Genomic DNA, 20,248 nt, shown 5'->3' with positions numbered 1-20,248 from the left:
ATTGCAGTAGGTTAGAAAGGAAGAGAGTGGGTTTACATCCACTTTAAGAGATACTTTCACTTTGGCCTTCCCCAGCCACTTATTCTGAGCTTTGCCACACTCTACCACCACTCCGTTGGAGCCCAGAGAAAATACATGATGCTACCAGGTAAGGATGAACAGGTGTGACCTCCTCCCAGAATACAGCGCAGGGATACGAGCAGCCAATCAGAAGGTCCTAACAAATATGGAGGAGGGTAATGTTATCAAAGTGAAAAACCACAAACACCATCCAACTTGAAACTTACACAAGGTTTGCCTCCCAGTTGAGCTGGAGTGGCAGATAAAGGTAGAGAAGGTGGGTATGGGTGCATTGAGCAGTGGGCTTTAGGGTTTTACCATATGATAAAAGTGTTCAAATCTGCTTAGAACATTTTTTTTATTTTATTGGAATAAATGGTGAAGTCAGCCATTGCAGACATCACTGAAAATGCTAGCTGTCTGGCCCTCATGCTGTGACCTTCAAACTTAAAGCAGAACTTCAGTCATTTTTTTCATCTTTCCAGCTATTAAATCTCCTGCCCTTGTTGTTTTAACTTTGGATGGTAAAACATTTTTTTTTCTGCCAGTAAATACCTTATACAGCCCACTTCCTGTTTGTCTGGTCATTAGCCTAGGCTTATGACATCATGCACAGCAAGTTTGCCAGGAAGGGAGGGAGGACGAGGCTTAAGAGGGCCAATGAGAGCTGCACAGCTAGGAGGTGTGAGCCGGTGTAAATTCAGGAAGTGAACAGACAGCAGCTTCAGCTAAAAATAAAATAAATTATTGCGCTAATCTGTGAAAAAACAAACAAAAAAGAGCTGCTACATACGAATATGACAAAAAAAATGTATACAAAAAGTAAAAGGAAGTAAAAATGTAGCGCTAGAATAGTATTAGTGTACTAAAAATTACATAAACATGTGCTCATAACACAATGTATAGATAACCATCAACCAGAAAAAAATATATGTTTAATTATTGACCTGTTTATTCAGGTCGATGGTCATCTATACATTGTGTTATGAGCACATGTTGTTTAAGCAATTTTTAGTACACTAATACCGTTGTAGACACTAGCGCTACATTTTTTAGCAGCTTCAGCTGCCCACATGTAAAATGGATGCAGCCAGACTCAGGGAAGGAAGATTTCTGCAGCATATTTGGTAAGTACAGAAACAGTATATATACCGTATATACTCGAGTATAGGCCGACCCGAGTATAAGCCGAGGCCCCCAATTTACCCCCAAAAAACTGGAAAACTTATTGACTCGTGTATAAGCCGAGGGTGAGACATGGCTGTCCATCCCTGTGTGTCCGTCCATCCCTGTGTGTGTGTCCGTCCATCCATCCCTGTGTGTGTGTCCATCCATCCATCCATCCCTGTGTGTGTATCCATCCATCCATCCATCCCTGTGTGTGTGTGTGTGTGTGTGTGTGTGTGTGTGTGTGTGTGTGTGTGTGTGTATCCATCCATCCATCCCTGTGTGTGTGTGTGTGTATCCATCCATCCATCCATCCCTGTGTGTGTGTGTGTGTGTGTGTGTGTGTGTGTGTGTGTGTGTGTGTGTGTGTGTGTGTGTGTGTGTGTGTGTGTGTGTGTGTGTGTGTGTGTGTGTGTGTGTGTGTGTGTGTGTGTGTGTGTGTGTGTGTCCGTGCAGCCTTGTGTGTGTGTCCAGCCTACCTGTGTCCCAAGCCTCCGTCCCGTGCCGTGCCTCCTCCGTCCCGTGCCGTGCCTCCTCCGTCCCGTGCCGTGCCTCCTCCGTCCCGTGCCGTGCCTCCTCCGTCCCGTGCCGTGCCTCCTCCGTCCCGTGCCGTGCCTCCTCCGTCCCGTGCCGTGCCTCCTCCGTCCCGTGCCGTGCCTCCTCCGTCCCGTGCCGTGCCTCCTCCGTCCCGTGCCTCCTCCGTCCCGTGCCTCCTCCGTCCCGTGCCGTGCCTCCTCCGTCCCGTGTCTCCTCCGTCCCGTGCCGTGCCGTGCCTCCTCCGTCCCGTGCCGATGGATCGCCGCTCTTCTCGGCGGCCATTCTACAATTCAAAATTCCGCCTCCGCCTGTGATAGGCGGAACACTCAATTTCCCAGCAGCCTGTGTTCCGCCTATCACAGACATCCTCTCATACTCGTCCGTAGTATGAGAATGAGCGGATGTCCGTGATAGGCGGAACACTGACTGCTGGGAAATTCAGTGTTCCGCCTATCACAGGCGGAGGCGGACAAGGAGGCGCGGCTTTTGAAAATTAATGTCCGCCGTCTGTCTGCTCGATACGCTGATCGAGCAGTCAGACAGCGGCGACTCGAGTATAAGCCGAGGGGGCACTTTCAGCCTCAAAAAAGAGGCTGAAAATCTCGGCTTATACTCGAGTATATACGGTATATAAAATATGCAAAGTGGTTGGAGGGAAGCTTCAAAATGGCAAAGAGGTTTTTATTACAAATTATGTGAGCAGACTGCAGTTCCTCTTTAAAATACAAAGTAACAGACCTGCAAAAATAAATAAAATATGGATTTTACATATCTGTAGTGTACAGGGCGAGTAAATTGCCAAGTACTAAAGCCAAAGAATAAGGATGGAGGCTGCGCAACCTGCATTTTCAGGAAGATACCAGATGTGTTTCACTTGTGATCTAATGCCCAGTTTTAATTCAGCCTTTTCTAAGTACTGTGACGTATCCACACACAAACAATGGTCATACAATGAGGCACTTTTATTGGCTCCTGAATTTATCCAGTCTTGGATAATGAAAATCCAACTCTCAAGCATTAGGCCAGAGTAGAAAGTCATAGCTGAAGTGAAACACCAGCTTTACTGTAGCAGAATTACAACTGGCAGGGCTGGACAAAGTCTGGGAACTAGGTAGTCAATGTACCCGTCCCTTTACTAGAAGATACTTTTAAAGTTTTCAAGAGCTTTTAAAGAGGAAGTAAACTATGATGAGTTTACTTTCTCTTTGATTCCCTGCAAAGGTAAAGCATAATGGACTACTATGCATCGCATAGTAGTCCATTATGTGTCACTTACCTGACAAAGGAGCCAGAGAAGTCACCGCTGTTCCCTGTAGTCCGGAGCATCCATCTTCTCGGTGGGTCTCGCTGCTCCGCCGCTGTCATTCGGCGAAGCCGCGATGACGTCGCTCCCGGCATATCGCCGCTGACAGCAGCGCCTGTCTTTCAGCAAATATCTCCTAAACAGTGTAGGTTTAGGACAGTGTTTCTCAATTCCAGTCCTCATGGCCCACTAACAGGTCATGTTTTCAGGATTTCCCTCAGATGAAACAGCTGGGGTAATTACTAAGGCAGTGAAACTGATCAAATCACCTGTGCAAAATAATGGAAAGCCTGAAAACTTGACCTGTTAGTGGGCCATGAGGACTGGAATTGAGAAACACTGGTTTAGGAGATATTTCTTAGACCTACAGGTAAGCCTTAATCTAGGCTTACCTGTAGGTCAAAGTGGTTTGTAAGGGTTTACAACCACTTTAAAGTGTCAGTAATACCAAAATTTGCACATTCCTCCAAAGCTCTACATGCACGTTGTCTCACTATATGTGATATTCTTCAAGTTCATTATCATCTTGCAATTACCTTGTGAACTGGCCAGCTCAACGGGGTCCACTATGCAGAGCGGCAATGCCATTTCAGGTGATCCCCAGTCTTCTCCATTGCCACTCTGTCTGCACATACTCTAATGTCAAGATCAGCAAACTTTCCCCATAATTCAAAGTTATCCGCCCCACACGGCTCCTCTGCACAGGGTGGCTCAAGGTTTTTGATTGACAATAGGAGCACTCCCACATTGCTCATTTGTTTATCCTGCCGACATTCAGCAGTGCAGTCACAATGATCAGGTAGACATGAAAGACATGGGAGAAAGATGGCCATTTGCATGAGGCCCCAAATCAGGCACTCTTTTTTGTCTTATGTTATTTAAGTTTTTTTTTTTTTGTTTTGTTTTTTAATTATAAATCCTAACAAACATTTAAATTCGTCATGTGACCACAAAGAGCACCAATCAGCTCTGTGCAGACTAGCTCAAAAGTCACATGCAGAGACATGTGCATTACATGTCACAGTTTGGAAATTTGCTCCACCTACAAACTTTAGAATGTTCACTTACAAAGAATGTAGAATAAAGGTATTTATAAGCACTGAAATTCAGTACTACTCAGATACTCAAGTGTGTGCATATGGGTTTACTGACACTTTATCAATGCCCTTCACCAAGGCACTGCAGATTATACATTTTCTACTCTAACATCCAAACATGGGCCTACTCAGATCTAAGCTCCAACACTCTGAGGGATGACTCACAAGGGACATAAATCTTGATATAGTAGGAGGTTGTCTACATTTTGAATACACCAGGTTGTAAACTAATGCATCAACACTACACAATAAAAACTACTACTCAGTACACAAATAACACATAGTAATAGGCCAAATTCCCAGTGGAATGTTGTTAGCCTGCTGCATTAATAAAACGAAGCTTACATATGCAGCCTTGCATAATCTCTTTAGAGCAAAACAGCACCCCATGTGTTACCATTACAACACAAAGACAGAGAAACAACTTTGCCAGTTTTTAGGAGGAATGTTAAAAGTTTGTGATGGACAATGAAAATTCTAGAATAACTGGACAACTGAAGAAAGTTCACTGAATAAGAAGCAGAGCGACTCCAGCAGATAATATCCAGTGCAGGTTCACTCCAAATGCAGGTTTGAAATCAGCTGAACTCACATGATTTCACACCAGCATTTCAGTCCGACCTCGGGAGCGATTTGAGGAGACATCTGTGCAGGTTCATGTACGGATCTCTAATGAAAATCGCTTAAGTCATCAAAAGTAGTAGAGGAACTACTTTTTTTGAATCTGTGCCATTGCCAGCAATAGGCTCTGATTTGTCATGCGATTCGACATGTCAAATTGGCCCCATACGAACGGGGACCTAAAGGGTTGTGTTTCCAGGATATCCTGCCAAGACCGCTGAAGAGACCAGCAAAGATTTACTTTAATACAAAGGGGTCCTAGAAGTTGACTTTGCAATAGTGATGTCGATTCTCGAAACACAATCCTCACATTTTAGGAACAGCAGTGCCTGGTCATTTTATATAAGAGCCTTTTGTCTGCTAGCAATGAAAGCAAATGCAATAGTACTGGAGCAACCCTCCACCATGCCACCAGCAATAAATACCTTCATCACTAAAGAATTGTGCTCATTAAGGAAAACTGGGCAGGACAATGGATGTCATCACAGTTTCCAGGAGTTGAATTTCCAGTGCAGGCTATAAAAATAGAGGTTTTCCACTTATTCCATCCCCAACCATCATGGATTAGAAACAGTGTCTTATTTGCAACCTTCACCCATTAACCTTTTTAAACCGAACATCTGAAATGCTCTGACACTACCGGCACTCAAGCTGCTTGTGTTTCTTTGGCAGCTCCCAGCCTCCTAATGGCATTGAGTGAGATTCTGAGGTTTTATGGTCCCTGGCTAGCATGGCCTTCATAAGAAACCAATGGCTTGACAGAGATGGGTTGCCACCCTTAATGAAAAAAAAATAAAAATATTGCCAAGTTATGGTAGTTTTAGAATTTCCCTGCTGGGATGGGAAAGAGATCTCATAAATAAAAGTAGGCAACTCTAAATCAATCCTGTCAATATAAAAACGATGAAAGCCAAAAAGGCTATGTTCATCGTCACCCTTACAGGGCTACCAAGAGTCTAATCTGCCAATAATAGGAACTCAGAACCTCCATACCATACCAGTACCAGCCAAGCATATGGATGACAGCCATGGAAGCTCATTGCATCTATAAAAACATTTCAAACAATGGCATCTTCCATAATTCTAACCCAACAAGCAGCATACAAAGCAAAATTGTTAGCAGCACTTAGTCAAACAGTTAATTTGTGTCAGCTGCACCCATTGAGTTATATAGTCTTTTATGGCTATATGCATCTCCTGAAATGTCACATTATATGTAAAAATAAAGAGTCACAGAGCAAACAGTGGAAATTCAACTCACATCTTCTACAAGCCAAACAGAATGGCAACAAGTCATTATAAGAAAAATAGAATTAAAGTGACAACTTGTAAAGTCTCTTTTTTTCCATAAGCCAGACACCCATCAGCTGATCAGCCTAGAACTCCTCAGATGATGTGAACATGAGTCCATGCAGAAGCATGTGCCACCTCACAGCCAAATGGCTTCTTGTTATGTGAATAATAGCAATCAAAAGACAAACCTTGTTGGAAAAAAAAAAAAAAAAAAAGAAAGAAAGAAATAAAATAAAAAAGCCACACAATAACATTTAAGGATATATATATACCTGTGGCAAAGCCGTGTTGAGTTGCCTTTGTAGAGAGTCCCGTTCATGGGTCACTTCCTGTAGCTTGCCTTGGTTTATCCCTAGTGTTTCCTGGGTCTCCCGTAGTGTATCCAGCAATCTGTCCCTCTCTTCTAGCATTGAAACCATTAGTTGCTCAAAGTGGGAATCAGAGTCCGTTTGTAGGGGGGAGCCCGATCCATGGCTTCCATTTCCCCCTGAAGGCATCTCAGCCTCGCTGATGGTTGGCATCACTTCGCACATCATCTTTAAAAGAAGAGGACGGCATCAGTTTAGAGTGTACTGCCAAATCATATAAACATTTAGCAAACTGAAAGTCCAAAAACACAAATCGCGTTCTTTATAATCTTTTTAAATACAGCACCTCAGTGTATTGTTAGGTGTTCACTAGCAGACTAAAAGGTACCACACAATGACAACAGCCTGGCCTACAAAGAGGCCATATGAATTGTGTGCTAACTACAGGGATACAATGAAAGTCTGCATCAATGGTGAAGGAAAACATTATGTGCTAAAAGTGGGATATTGTTTTAAACCTGAATTCCCGAAACTGAGCCAATTATCACTTTAAAGTAGAGCTATTAATTGTATTCACACATCTCATGAATCAGCAGGGCACATGTCTGCAATAATAAAAGCTTAATATTCTGATTTAAAAGAGATGGTAAAGTCTTATTTTTTTTTTTTTATATATATAAAAAAAACATGTTATACTTGTCTGCTCTGTGCAGTGGATTTGCACAGAGCAGCCCTGATCCTCCTCTTCTCGGGTCCCTCCTCTGTGCTCCTGACCCCTCCCTCCTGTTCAGAGCCCCTGCAGCAAGCAGCTTACCATGGGGTCACCCGAGCCAAGTCACAGCTTCGTGTGTCCATTCAGACATGGGGTCCCGACCTGGCCCTGCCCCCTCTCCCCCGATTAGCTAGCTGACAGCAGCCAATGGTGCCACTGCTGTGTCTCAACCAATCAGGAGGGAGAATCTCAGATGGCTGAGACAGTCGTGGACATCGCTGGACATAGAGGGACCTCAGGTAAGTGTTATGGGGGGCTGTTGCACACAGAAGGCTTTTTATCTTAATGCATAGAATGCAATAAGGTAAAAAAATAAATAAAAAATCTACTGCCTTTAAAACCACTTTAAAAAAAGTTCAATTTTCATGCTATAAAGAAATGTTTTGGGGCTCCCTCATTTAATCCAAAGCCTAGTCAAATAGCACATAGGAGTTTATTTACTAAAGCTGGAGAGCGCAAAATCGGGCTCACTTTTGCAGAGAAATCAATCCGTTTTTAAGTTTTATTGCCAAAGCTTTATAACTTTGACCCCCCTTCCTGCCCAGGCCAATTTTCAGCTTCGAGTGCTGTCGCATGAATGACAATTGCGCAGTGTACCCAAACAAAAAGAATTATCTTTTTTCCACATAGAGCTTTCTTTTGGTGGTATTTAATCACTACTTTTTTTTTATATTTTGCTTAATGAATAAAGACCGAAAATTTTAAATAAAAAAAAAAATTTTTTTTTATAGTTTGTTATAAAATTTTGCACACCGGTAATTTTTCTTCACTGATAAGGCAAGACTGATGGGCACCGATTGGTAGCACTGATAATCGGTGCACATTTCCCTTTTACACAAGCCAGTTATTGGCCCTCTTCTCTCCTCATGCTGTCAGCATGAGGAAAGTAGTGCCGATAACAGTTTTCACTTTACATTCGTGATCAGCTGCGATTGGCTCTTTGCCTCCAGGACACTGCGATCACAGAGCACACCGTCCACTCCCCACAGCGGGCACGATCATGGGAGGCCATCATATGATGGCATCCCAGAATTAGCCGGTCGTGCTGTAGCCGTCATTCGGCTATAGTGCAGTCATCAAGTGGTTACTTAAACAAGTGGAGGTTAAAAGCCAATTGGTTTCTATGCAGAAGCGAGCCAGATTTTGCACTCTCCAGCTTTAGTAAATAAAACCCATAGCGTCTGGTTGTTTCACATCATTGTGAAAAGTCTTCTGTTTGCAGTTAAACAAATCCAGGTAGGCTTGCAGTAGGATAAGATCAGTGGGGTTGTAAAGGTTCTTTTTCTTATTTTTAAAACAACAAACGTGTTATACGTACCTCCACTATGCAAGGGTTTTCACAGAGCGGCCCCAATCCTCCTCTTTTGAGGTCCCCCAGTGGCGCTCCTCCTCTTCTCGTGTGCCACTACGGAGAGCCACATTCCATAGCGGGCACGCTCCCGAGTCCTGCTGCTGCGGCCACTGGACACAGACAGCAGGACTCGGCACCACCCCCTGTGTCGCTGGATTTGATTGACAGCAGTGGGAGCAATTCAATAATATAGATGATATTACAGTGCTAGCAAACATAACACTGATACAAGGAAAAAAAAAAACGCAACATTAATAGCAAAAACGAAAGTCCATATAAAGTGACTGATGTGCTCAAATCCAACAAAAGTCCTCCAGAGTTTTCAAGGTGTACCGCAACACCCCCTCCTGTGTCCCCACTCACCAAATATAGTAGACCCTCAGCTTTTCAGTCTGGGGGTCACTTCAGGCTTACTAGTGATGGCCAGGGATGGCAACTTGATCATCCAATAAATTTCCTTAGTTGAGGATACTCGGCCAGGATAATAGATACCCAAAAATTTAAGGAAAGGGACTATTATCCTGGCCTAGTATCCTCAACTAAGGAAATTTCTCAGATGATCAAGTTGCCATCCCTGGCCATTGCTAGTAAGCCTGAAGTGACCCCCAGACTGAAAATATTTGATGAGTGGGGACACAGGAGGGGGTGTTGCAATACACCTTGAAAACTCTGATACACTTTTGTTGCATTTGACTTAGGCCCCTTTCACACTGACGATCCGTTCAGGCCCGCCTGTCAGTTTTTCAGGCGGACCTGAACGGGTGCTCCATAGAGCTCTATGGAGCGTCGGATGTCAGCGGTGACATGTCCGCTGACATCCGACCCGCTCCGATCCGAAAAAGTGTGACGGAGGAAAAAGCTATTTTTCCATCCGTCTGTGGATCGGATGACGACGGGCACTGCGGTCCGTCGTCATCCGATCTCCCATAGGGGAGAGCGGCGCTGTGACAGGTCCGTCCCTGCGCAGTGTGCAGAGACGGAGCTGTCATCTCCCTGCTCAGCGGGGATCGGCGGAGTGATCCCCGCTGAGCAAACGGACATCCACGGGGCGGATCAGAACTGATCCGCCCCGTGTGAAAGGACCCTTAGTCACTTTATATGGACTTTCACTTTTGCTATTAATGTTGCCTTTTTTCCCCCTTGTATCAATATTATGTTTGCTAGTGCTGTAAGATCTATATTATTACTTTGTTCAAGTGGTTAGCACTTTGTATACAGCAGCTGCACTTATCACTATTTTTATTGCTAGTTTTCACTTTAGGTTTTATTTAAAAACATTTATTTGTGACACTCACAGCAAATTTATATATTTAGTAATATATTTGTTTACATTAGCGGGAGCAATTGGCTCCTGCTGCTATCAATCTATCCAATCAGGACCCAAGACAGCGGCAGGAGCGGCTGTGCTCGTCCTCATCGCTGGAACCACCGGGTTCAAGTAAGTAAAAAAAAGGGAGGCTACTGCACTACAGAAGGTTTTTCACCTTAATGTATAGAATGCATTAAAAGGTGAAAAACCTTGAGGGTTTACAAGCCTTTTAAGCATGGGTGTATACTAGTAGAGTTGCATATAAAAATTCTTAGAAAATTCAGAGTACATTAAAATGTAGTTCAAGACTTCCTTTACTTTTAAAGCAGTTATAAAACATTTTTTTTTACCTTAGTGCACTCCCTGAATTAAAGTAAAATAAATAAAAAAGTTTTAGAACTTGCTGTGACCCCACCCCCTTCTAGACAATGTTCTAACTTCTGCATTGATCCAGTGCTGTAGTGCTGCAGAGACCGACAGGCCAGTGGCTCCTGCTGCTGTCAGTCACATTCAGTGAAGATTGTGTGTGTCAATAGACACACACAGTCTGGCTTGGGAGCAAGCCTGCAGGTACCCCTATAAGAAATGGCTTTCTATGAGGCTACACCAAGAAGAGGAAAAATGGAGAGCGCCATCGGGGGGCACCAGAAGAAGATATCTGAGGGTGGCTCTGTGTAATATCATTGCAGAGTAGGCGGGTATATATTTTTAATTTTTTTTTTTACTAAGGAGAAGGAGACTTTACAATCAACATTTGATGTAGGAATGAATGGCTTTACTGAACAAAAACCACATACACTGATAGAAATTTGCTGCAGTAGAAAATAAACATTGATTTGACCCCACTATTAGAAAAACAAAAAAATTCCCAACTGATCCCCTCACTGACAGTGGGAGAGGGGATTCTCTACTTGCACCTGCTGTCAAACAGTGTGGCTGTGTGGGGATCCACCACGACATTCCTTTTTTAAGAAATCTGTAAATTAATTAGTTACAAGTCCCCTCCCCCCCAAAGGCCTGTATTGCTGAGCTCTCTCCTCCCTACTTATTCTTGTGCGTCACAAGGGCAGGAAGAGGGGAAATCTCTCCAACAGGAACACAGCAAAAAAAAAAAAAAAAGAGAAGAGGGTCTGGAAGGCCATTGCACTTAAGTGGATTCAACCCAGTCCTCCTCCTGTCCGTATATGGATAAAAAAATGGCAAACCAAATACTGCCATATGAAAAACTTGTATATGAACACAGAGGGTGCCCAACAAAATATAATAAGATCTTGGATGTGTGGTGTGCATCTACCCTCACCATTTCCAGTAATGGAGAAACCCACTGACTCAGACAAAGTAACAACTATCAGAATTCAAACCTTTTAATTGGTGTTGATTTTTCATACCCAGGGAAATAACGGGGACTCATTGAAAGCTTTATTATATCTTATTTTCTTATCCTAGCAAGCTGTATATACTCATTTTCAAATAACCGGATACATGTCGGTTCAAATATACTTTAACTGCTAGGGTGCTCATGCTGAGCATTTTGTTACTGTAATGCACATTCGTGAATAAAAAATAAAATAAAAAGAAAAGTGTAAAAAAAAAAAATCTCACCACCACCCTTCCTCACTATCCCAAACCAAACTGAAATCTGAACTCTAGGATTGAAATAAACCCTTGCAATGCCACTGTAAACAAGGCCTAGAGTTAATTTTCTTATAGAGCAGAGATCTGCAATTAGCGGACCTCCAGCTGTTGCAGAACTACAATTCCCATGAGGCATAGCAAGACTCTGACAGCCACAAGCATGACACCCAGAGGCAGAGGCATGATGGGACTTGTAGTTTTGTAACATATGGAGGTCTGCTAATTGCAGATCCCTGTTATAGAGGCTGAAATAGCAGTAAAAACCATAGTCCAAACCCTTTCCCATTCTATCCAGAAATGTATGGCTTTACATACTTATCATACCTATGGGTGGCCAGATGTAAGCAGATGTGTCCCCAATATACATCCAAATCATTCATGTTTGTCAAGATCCAATGCAATATCTGTGTCTAGAAGATGAAGATCTAACCAAACGTGGATGGATATAGCGGATGTACCGCGATTTACATCAGGTCACCCGTAGGGATATTCTGGATCAGTTTTTTTTTCTCCATCACAAGTAAAAAAGCAAAAGGACACTTGTGACATCCAATTCCATTCTAAACATACTATAGATCTACTTAGAACAGGGGCATCCATGTGAAAGGGGACTAAAATGTTAAAGCCAAAGCACCACCATAAAAGTCAGGGAATTCTTAAGAAGAGAGGCAGCCTACATAATTATCTTATGACAGGTCTACTTTAACAATTCTTTACTGCAATAATAGCTATGATGCAAAACATGACAAACTATATAACATGTCACACACACACACACTTACAATCAGACAACAATTATTCGCATAGAATACACATGTATAAAAACAGAACAGACAGAGCTTACCAGGCACCGAAGATAACAAAACTATCAAACATAACTAGACAATATAAGATGCCTCTATGCTGGTACAACCCTCACAGCAAGAAATCTTGATAAAAATAGTATAACCCACACTATACTAACAGGGTGATTAGCCAAAAATAAATGCATGCCTTTGCCATGGCAGCAAAAGGATTATCTTCTATTTCTGAACTATAGTCTCCGACACGGTTATCCAAAACAAACCAAAGCACAAGCAGGCAGGCTTTTAGCGTTTGTCTTGGGGTGCCCAAACATCGGCTTATGGCCATAAGAGCAATGTGCAACGTGAAATATTCCACTAAAAACACTTGTCTTTCATCTTTCTATCTGCTTTGAACTAATAAAAGTTGTTTTCTGATTGCAATAGGTTGATACACATTTTAACTGATTTATTAAATGGGTATCTAGGCAGCACGCTCCTTCAAAGACATAATGGAACATGCAAGAGCACCGCATCATGTACATTAACATAGCCGAGGCTGGAATTTCCCAGGCCTTCATCCTAGTGAAAAATCAATGAACGTTTGAAGGCCAATTTAAAAGAGAAGTGTTTTTGTTTTGTTTTTTAGAATTATACTTACCTAGGTGGGTGCAGCATCCATCCCCTGCCGGCTCTAACACTAAGAACCGAGCAATCAAACACAGCCAATCACTCAGTTCTCACAGCTCCATGAGCTCCAAAGAGTTGGTGACTGTCGGTCACCAGCTCCCTGCTCTGTGCCCAACCCTCCGCACTCACTGGAGCACTGGGCTGTGGAGGGGGCAGCTCAGGCTCTCAGCGGCTTGCTTAGAGGCTGAGCCAGGTGCCAGTACAAGCATGTGGGCGGATCCCCCACCGTATGGTCACAATTTTTCCTAAGCCTGGACCAGCTGTGTGATATCAGACAGTGGAGTTCAGTCAGCTGTGTGCTGAAAACGGGTCACAGGAGTGCAGAACGAATCGCACTCATGTGATTCACAGGAAAAGTTCAGCCAAACAAGCTTTGGCTGTACTTTCCCTTTAAATCTATGCATTGCAAGAACACTACATGAGGGATTAGAACCACTTCCAGGTTTTTATTACTACCTGTGTTCCCTTTTCTGGCGATTCACTCTCCAGCTGTCCTGATCAGCAATGTCAGTAGCAATGAAAGTCAAGGGAAATACAAAAGTTTGAGTTTCCAACAGAATAGGAACAGAGGGGAAATCTATAATGAGTACACTTGTTCCTGTGACAACTGCCCTAGAGGGGTGTTCCTTCGCAAAAGAAAGGATATCCCCTCACTTCCTGCTGAGTCTACAGGACACTCCTCACCCCCCCTTCAAGTAGAACTAAAAAGGCAAAATGTTTTTTTCTTTTTGAATAGCATGAGAGGGTTATAACCCAAAAGTCTGGGGATAGACAGCTATAAAAACCCGACAGCTGTTCTAATACCACTTCACTCGGTTTAAAGCTTTAAAAAAATAAAAATAAAATAAAATACCCTTATAAATGCTTCCTATAGAAGTTTGTTTCATTGAACTGGGTTAGTTTTATGGCAATCCCATTTTTAGTAATATCAATTTAGTATGGGTCTGTGCTTTTCCTCACTGTAACCAACTGCATTTCCAACAGTAGAAACATTTGTATCCTTTTGGCCAGACTTCATCCAGCCACACACCAGGCGAGGCAGCTTCAGATACATTTAGTTACATTGTGATTGTTCCTTCATAGCATCTCCTGCCTTGAGCTTCTCAAGGAAGCCAGCAACATCTTTACATCTTTGAATGACATCAATTTACAACCTCTTTAATGCATTCTAATGGCTATAATAAATTAATATTCTGGCCAATAGAAAGCATTAATGGCAAATACACAAACACACAAGCAAAAATGTGGCTTTAGGAGCATTTTTTATTTTTTAAAGCTGCATTTTCCTCACCTGGAATAAAAGCATCCAGAGGAGGAAAAAGGCATCCTATGTGTACGAGGCATAAACCTGTGGTCCTTAGAGTGAAATGTGGTTTCCTTTTATTTTTACATACTCGAGCTGTATTGCACTGCGGTTCGGAGGATGTTTTTTGATCTTGGTGGATGTTTGTTTATTTTTCTTTTACACACGTATACTTTTAGTAGCACATCTGTTTCTGGTCATTTTTATTTTGTTTTATTTTAAGCTCTTCTTCCAGCCCTGATGAAGGGGGATAGTGTGCTCCCCAAAACACATTGGCTGTTTTTTGCCTTGCTTGGTGTAACCGGTTGAACAATAAAAACATAGGACACCTAAGGACTTTTCATTTGGTCCTCTCTTTGACCCGTTACAGAAAAAAAAATTAAAATTGAAACTAAACTAATAGTTTTACATAATGCAGAAACATCCACACACAAGTAGGACACCCAACGTTGGAGGTGATTTATTTTCCAAAGCAAATACACCTTTGCACACTGGTACTGACTAGTATGGAAAGGTTTCTCTTCTCTCGGTTACTCTCCGTCACTCAACAAATGTGACCCCAGTGCTTATACAGAGGGGGGTGGGGGGGGGGGGGGGGGAACAAGGATGCAGTGCAAGTCAACTATCAACTAATGACATCATTGGTCCTTGAGCACCATTACAACCTCCCTGCTGCTGGGCAACCTAATAAAAACCTGTGTCTTTATACAACTAAAAGGAAGGCTTCATCCACCCGCTGGCTTGAATAGAAAGTAATTTTAACCCTCCCCAAGTTTATCCAAAAATGAAAAAAAATTAAATAAAAAAAAAAAAAATAAAAAAAAATTATATATATTATATATATTTTTTTTTTTTGCTAGAAAGTTGGAACCCCCAAACATATATATTTTAACAGTGACCCTAGGGAATAAAGTGTCAATTGATGCAATATTTTATGTCATACTGCATTTGCCCAGTGGTCTTTCAAACAATTTTTCGGGAAAAAATAAATAAAAAAAAAAACAGCACAGTAACGTTAGCCCAATTTTTTTTTGTTTTAATGTGAAAGATGATGTTACGCCGTGAGAATCGTGATCTTCCAAGCAAGAAAAAAAAAATCTTGATTCTCATTTTAGTCAGAATCATGTAGCTCTAGTGTGGAGTGAGCAGAAAATGCTGGTTTAGGCTCTCAGTGGCACATTGAGAGGCTGAGCCAGCTGCCGACATTCAGGTTGGAATCCCTCAAGAGTCTGAACCAGCTGAGTGACATCAGCTGACAGCAGACAACAGCTGGATGAATCTGGGTCACCGGAGTGCAGAACTAAATGCACTCATGTGACCCACAGGAGAAGTAGGGTCAAAGGAGCTTTTACAATAAGACTGTTTCAATTTTTTTTACTGCACCCTTTCAAATTATGCACAAATTTCAAGACATCCCATTTTAACATGTAAAAAAAAAAACTAAATTAACAGTTTTACATAACGCAGCAACATTGACAAACATAGGACATCCATCGTTAGAAGTGATTTATTCTTCCAAAGCAAATACACCTTTGCACACTGGTACTGACCATTACGGAAAGGTTTCTCTTCTCTCCCTCACACCTTTAAAGGGGTTGTAAAGCTTCATGTTTTTTCACCTTAATGCATCCTATGCATTAAGGTGAAAAAACACCTTGCACTCTCCGGCCCCCCCGAGCCCCCATTTTACTTATCTGAGCCCCAAATCTCCGTGAGTGTGATCCTGCATTGCTTTCCCCCAGCTCCCATGGGCTCTTCATTGGATGATCGATAGCAGCGTAGCCATTGGCTCCCGCTGCTGTCAATTAAATCAATGACGCAGTGCGTCGGGGGCGGTTCCAAGTGATACACTCGGCAGCTATAGCCGAGTGTATCACATAGGAGCGTGCCTGCAAGCTAACCCTATTGGGAGAGCGCTTCCCAGAGGGGAGATAGCTTTTGTGGGGAGGAGCCGAGACAGCCACCAAGGGACCCCAGAGGATGAGGATCGGGGCCACTCTGTGCAAAACTAACTGCACAGTGGAGGTAAGTATGACATGTTTGTCATTAAAAATAATAAAAAAAAAAAAAAAACGAACATATACAACCCCCTTAATAGCCGCTAATGTTCAGGGATTATAAAAATCAAACAAGCAAAAGGGAGGCTACATTTCCCGCTCAATCACCTTTTTACAAAAGGTTCAGCATGCAATAATCAAATAGTGCTTACTTTTGGTACTACTCAGGCTCAGTTCACATATGCTGCGGCTGTGGCTCAGAGCATGGAGCCCGGTGCATCCCTGTTCACCAATTCAGGTCCGAATTTTTGCCTGAATTAGCCCATTGGACGCACAGGACCCTTTCCCAATGCGGACCGCGGCTGCCCCGGAGCTGTGTGAACTGGCTCCATTGAGAGCCGGTCACACTCTGTCATGCGTATTAGATGCGGGAAACACATCCAATGGACATATGTGAGCTCAGACTAAAGTAGGCCATAAATCCTAAGCAGCAATTGGCCTATAGCTGCTGTTTTGTTTTCTCCTTGCGGAGTACATACATACATACATACATATGACGGTCACACGGTGCGCATATCTTATAGCAGACTATGGGACCTAAGATCATGGATACGACATAACATATACAGCAATGACAGACACTATGGGGGATAATGCAATAGACATTATACAACATAAACTGTAGGTAATCATTATGTGGGTGTAACTGACATGACAACATTGTATACACCGTAGTGACAGATACTTATTATGGGGCAGAATACAGACATGAAACAATTACAAAGTAGCGAGGGATAAAGGCATGATGTAATAACATAACAGATAGCAGTGACAGACACACTATGAGGTATAATGTGTTATATATAATAAACAATATTTGAAGCAGTGACAGAAAAGCACGAATGCCGGGATTGAGATATCATTTCATAGAATTAACTCTACGGGGGGGGATATTAGAGATGATATAATATACAGAAATGATAATAAGAATAGGATTATAGATATAATGGTATATAAGACACTATGGGGAAGGGAGGAGAGTGATGATATATGATGAGTATATAACAAATACACACTCAATGGGGAGGTTATAATAATAAATATGAGGTGGATATAAACACATACTAAGGGGGGATATAATGTTGTATAAGTCAGAAGTCACATGGGGGGGGGGGGGGGTAGGAATGATATAATAAAATACACAATGTAGGGACACTATGAAGAATGGGATCATGGATATATTATCATATATATGAGTATATAATACACACTGTATGGTGTGGGGGTCCATGTATACAGTATGGGGGGGGTGGTCTGTATGGAATTGTGTACACAGTATTGGGGGGGGGGTCTGCACGGTATACAGTATAGGAGGGGTGTCTTTGGATGGTGTATACAGTAGAGGATGGGAGGGGGTCTGTATGGTGTATACAGTATAGATGGGGGGTCTGTAGGGGGATGGTAAATACAGTATAGAGGGTCTGTATGGTATAGAGGGTGGATCTGTATTGTATACAGTATAGAGAGGGGATCTGTATGGTATATACAGTATAGAGGGGGGTCAGTAGGGGGGGTGGTGTATACAGTATAGAGGGGGGTCTGTATAGGAAGGTATATACAGTATGGAGGAGGGATCTGTATGGTATATACAGTATAGAGGGGGGTCAGTAGGGGGGTGGTGTATACAGTATAGAGGGGGGTCTGTATAGGAAGGTATATACAGTATGGAGGAGGGATCTGTATGGTATATACAGTATAGAGGGGGGGGGTCTGTAGTGGGATGGTATATACAGTATAGAGGGGGGGTCTGTATAGGAAGGTATATACAGTATGGAGGAGGGATCTATATGGTATACAGCATAGGAGGGGGTGATCTTCTCTCACAGGTATAATGTTCGGGGTACACACAGGTAGAAGGGGGGAGGGGTCTCCGGTTACCTTGGTGCGTGTCCCCGGTGTCCGGCCGGTGCAGTGTCTGGCAGATCTGGGTCATGGACCGGGGACCGGTGGCAGTTTCGGGGGTCCCGAGGCGGGGATGGAAAACGCTGGAGTTTCGTCAACCGGACCGGGGAACCCCCTTCAAGCGGGCCCCGGTACTTCCCCGCGGTGCCTCGGCCGGTGACTGGCAGGGCCAGGGATCCCCCCTCAGACGCTGTCCCGGGATCCGTCAGCAGGCCGCCTCTCTGTACCCGGCATACACCGCGGCGCCTGCTCACTGCGTGACGTGACCGGCATGCCTTGCGTCACGCAGAGGGCGGGTTCGGGAAAACCATGTTGCTAGGGCAACGGATGGAGTGCTGGGGTTCGTGACGCGAGACCAATGAGAGGGGAGGGGGCGGGAGCGAGGCACGGGAGATGAAAAAAAGGGGGCGGGAGTGAGGGCTGTGAGGTGTGGGGAGGGCGGGGATCACGCGTGGTGATAGAAGGGCGCTGACAGACGGAGGGGCCGCCCACATCGTCCATGCTGGGACTTGTAGTTCTCTAGGGGCCGGTTGGGTACAGAAAAGAAATGACACCTGACTGAATGAGACTTATAAGGGGGGTAAATACAAGTTCAACATACATAAAGGATAATGTGAAAAATCAGCATTTCTCTGCTAGAAAGTAACTTAGAGCGCCCAAAACTTTATGTTTCCAGAAAGCAGAGGCCCTGCAGAATAAAATAGCGGTTGTGCCTGTTTTTTATGTCACATGTTATTTACACTGTTTATCAAACACAAATTTTTAGGAAGAAGTTCACTTAAAGAGGAGTTCCACCCAAAAGGGGAATCTCCACTTGTTTGCTCCCTCCCTCCGCTGCCTCATTTGACACCTTTCAGGGGGAGGGGGGGAGCAGACGCCTGTCAAAAACAGGTACCTGCTCCCCTTCCACGTAAGATCGCCACAATTGTTCGCGGCGATCTATGCATTTCTGCCCCCCCACTGTCTTCTGGGAGACACACAGGCCCCAGAATACAGGGGGACCATTCAGAAAGCGCAACAGGAAACCGGCTGTGAAGCCACAAGGTTTCCCTTAGTGAAGATGCAGATGAATCGGCTTGGGGTGCCAACATCGCCGATACCTGGACAAGTAAGTGTCCTTATATTAAAGCGGAGTGCCACCTAAAAATGGAAGTTCCGCTTGAAAGTGGTTGTAAACCCATTACAACCACTTTAACCTCCAGGCAAGGCTAGATTATGGGCTTACCTGTAGGTGCAAGAAATATCTCCCAAACCTAAAAGGTTTAGGAGATATTTGCAGAACTAACCGCACCGATGTCTGTGGCGCATGCGCCGCAGACATCGGGCGCAGGCGCACTGAGCGTGCCGTTTCTAACGGCGATCATGCTGTTAGTGGCAGCACCAGCGCGCATGCACGGGAGTGACGTCATTGCGGCTCCGGCCAGTCACAGCGCAGGAGCCTTGATACCCGGAAGTCACTCTGGGATAGATGGCGGCGTTGGAGGAGGGGAACGAGGACCGCTTCGGGGGCTTCAACCTCAGGTAAGTAATTCATAATGAGCTAGTATGCTATGCATACTAGCTCATTATGCCTTTGTCTTGCATGGGTTATTATTTTTTTTTTTAATTGCTGAGGCTTTACTTCCTCTTTCAGATCTCCTCCCCGGCTTCTGTTTTTGAAACTGAGCTTTTAGGGGGGAGCAGGTACCTGAATTTGACAGGTACCCGCTCCCACTTCCGTTCCTGTTGCCTTAGGTGATCGGAAGCAGAAGCTCTCTCCCCCAAAGCCTTCTGGGACACATGACAAGCTCTAGAAGACTTCGGGAGCAGGCACAGAGCGCAGTGCAGCTTGTGCATTTGCAGTGGACATAGTAGAGATGGCAGTGCCACCGAGGGAGGACACAGCGCGGGTGAGCACACCGCTGGATCCTGGGACAGGCGAGTGGCTGTTTAATAAAAGTCTGCAGATACACTTTTTCTAGCTGCTGACATTTAATAAACAAAAATATGACTGGAATTCCGCTTTAATTGTCAGCAACTACAGTATTGCTAGCTGCTGACCTTTAAAAAAAAAAATTCCCC

At 43.7% G+C, this 20,248-nt stretch overlaps 1 protein-coding gene across 15 annotated transcripts in view; it reads right to left on the bottom strand.

The window, feature by feature from the left end:
* Nucleotides 1-18,457, bottom strand: part of PPFIA1 (PPFI scaffold protein A1) — a 200,309-nt gene extending 181,852 nt beyond the window's left edge. For 8 of the 15 annotated variants that reach the window (XM_077462339.1, XM_077462331.1, XM_077462358.1 and 5 more), the window contains exons 1-2: nt 18,164-18,456; nt 6,351-6,614 (exon numbers count right to left, since the gene is read on the bottom strand). In XM_077462339.1, coding sequence (XP_077318465.1) covers nt 6,351-6,614 — 264 coding nt within the window. In that variant the 5' untranslated portion in view covers nt 18,164-18,456. Of the gene's footprint in view, nt 1-6,350; nt 6,615-18,163 lie in introns of all 15 variants that reach the window. The other 7 variants (XM_077462396.1, XM_077462441.1, XM_077462386.1 and 4 more) reach the window with 3 other exon arrangements.
* Nucleotides 18,458-20,248: the final 1,791 nt, after the last annotated feature.

This window comes from Lithobates pipiens, unplaced genomic scaffold (genome assembly GCF_037356315.1).
Source record: "Lithobates pipiens isolate NorthernLeopardFrog02 unplaced genomic scaffold, aLitPip1_a1.2 Scaffold_10, whole genome shotgun sequence".
Classification (NCBI taxonomy): Eukaryota; Metazoa; Chordata; class Amphibia; order Anura; family Ranidae; genus Lithobates; species Lithobates pipiens.
The sequence above is the reverse complement of the archived record's forward strand: the minus strand, read 5'-3'. Positions and strand labels throughout refer to the sequence as shown.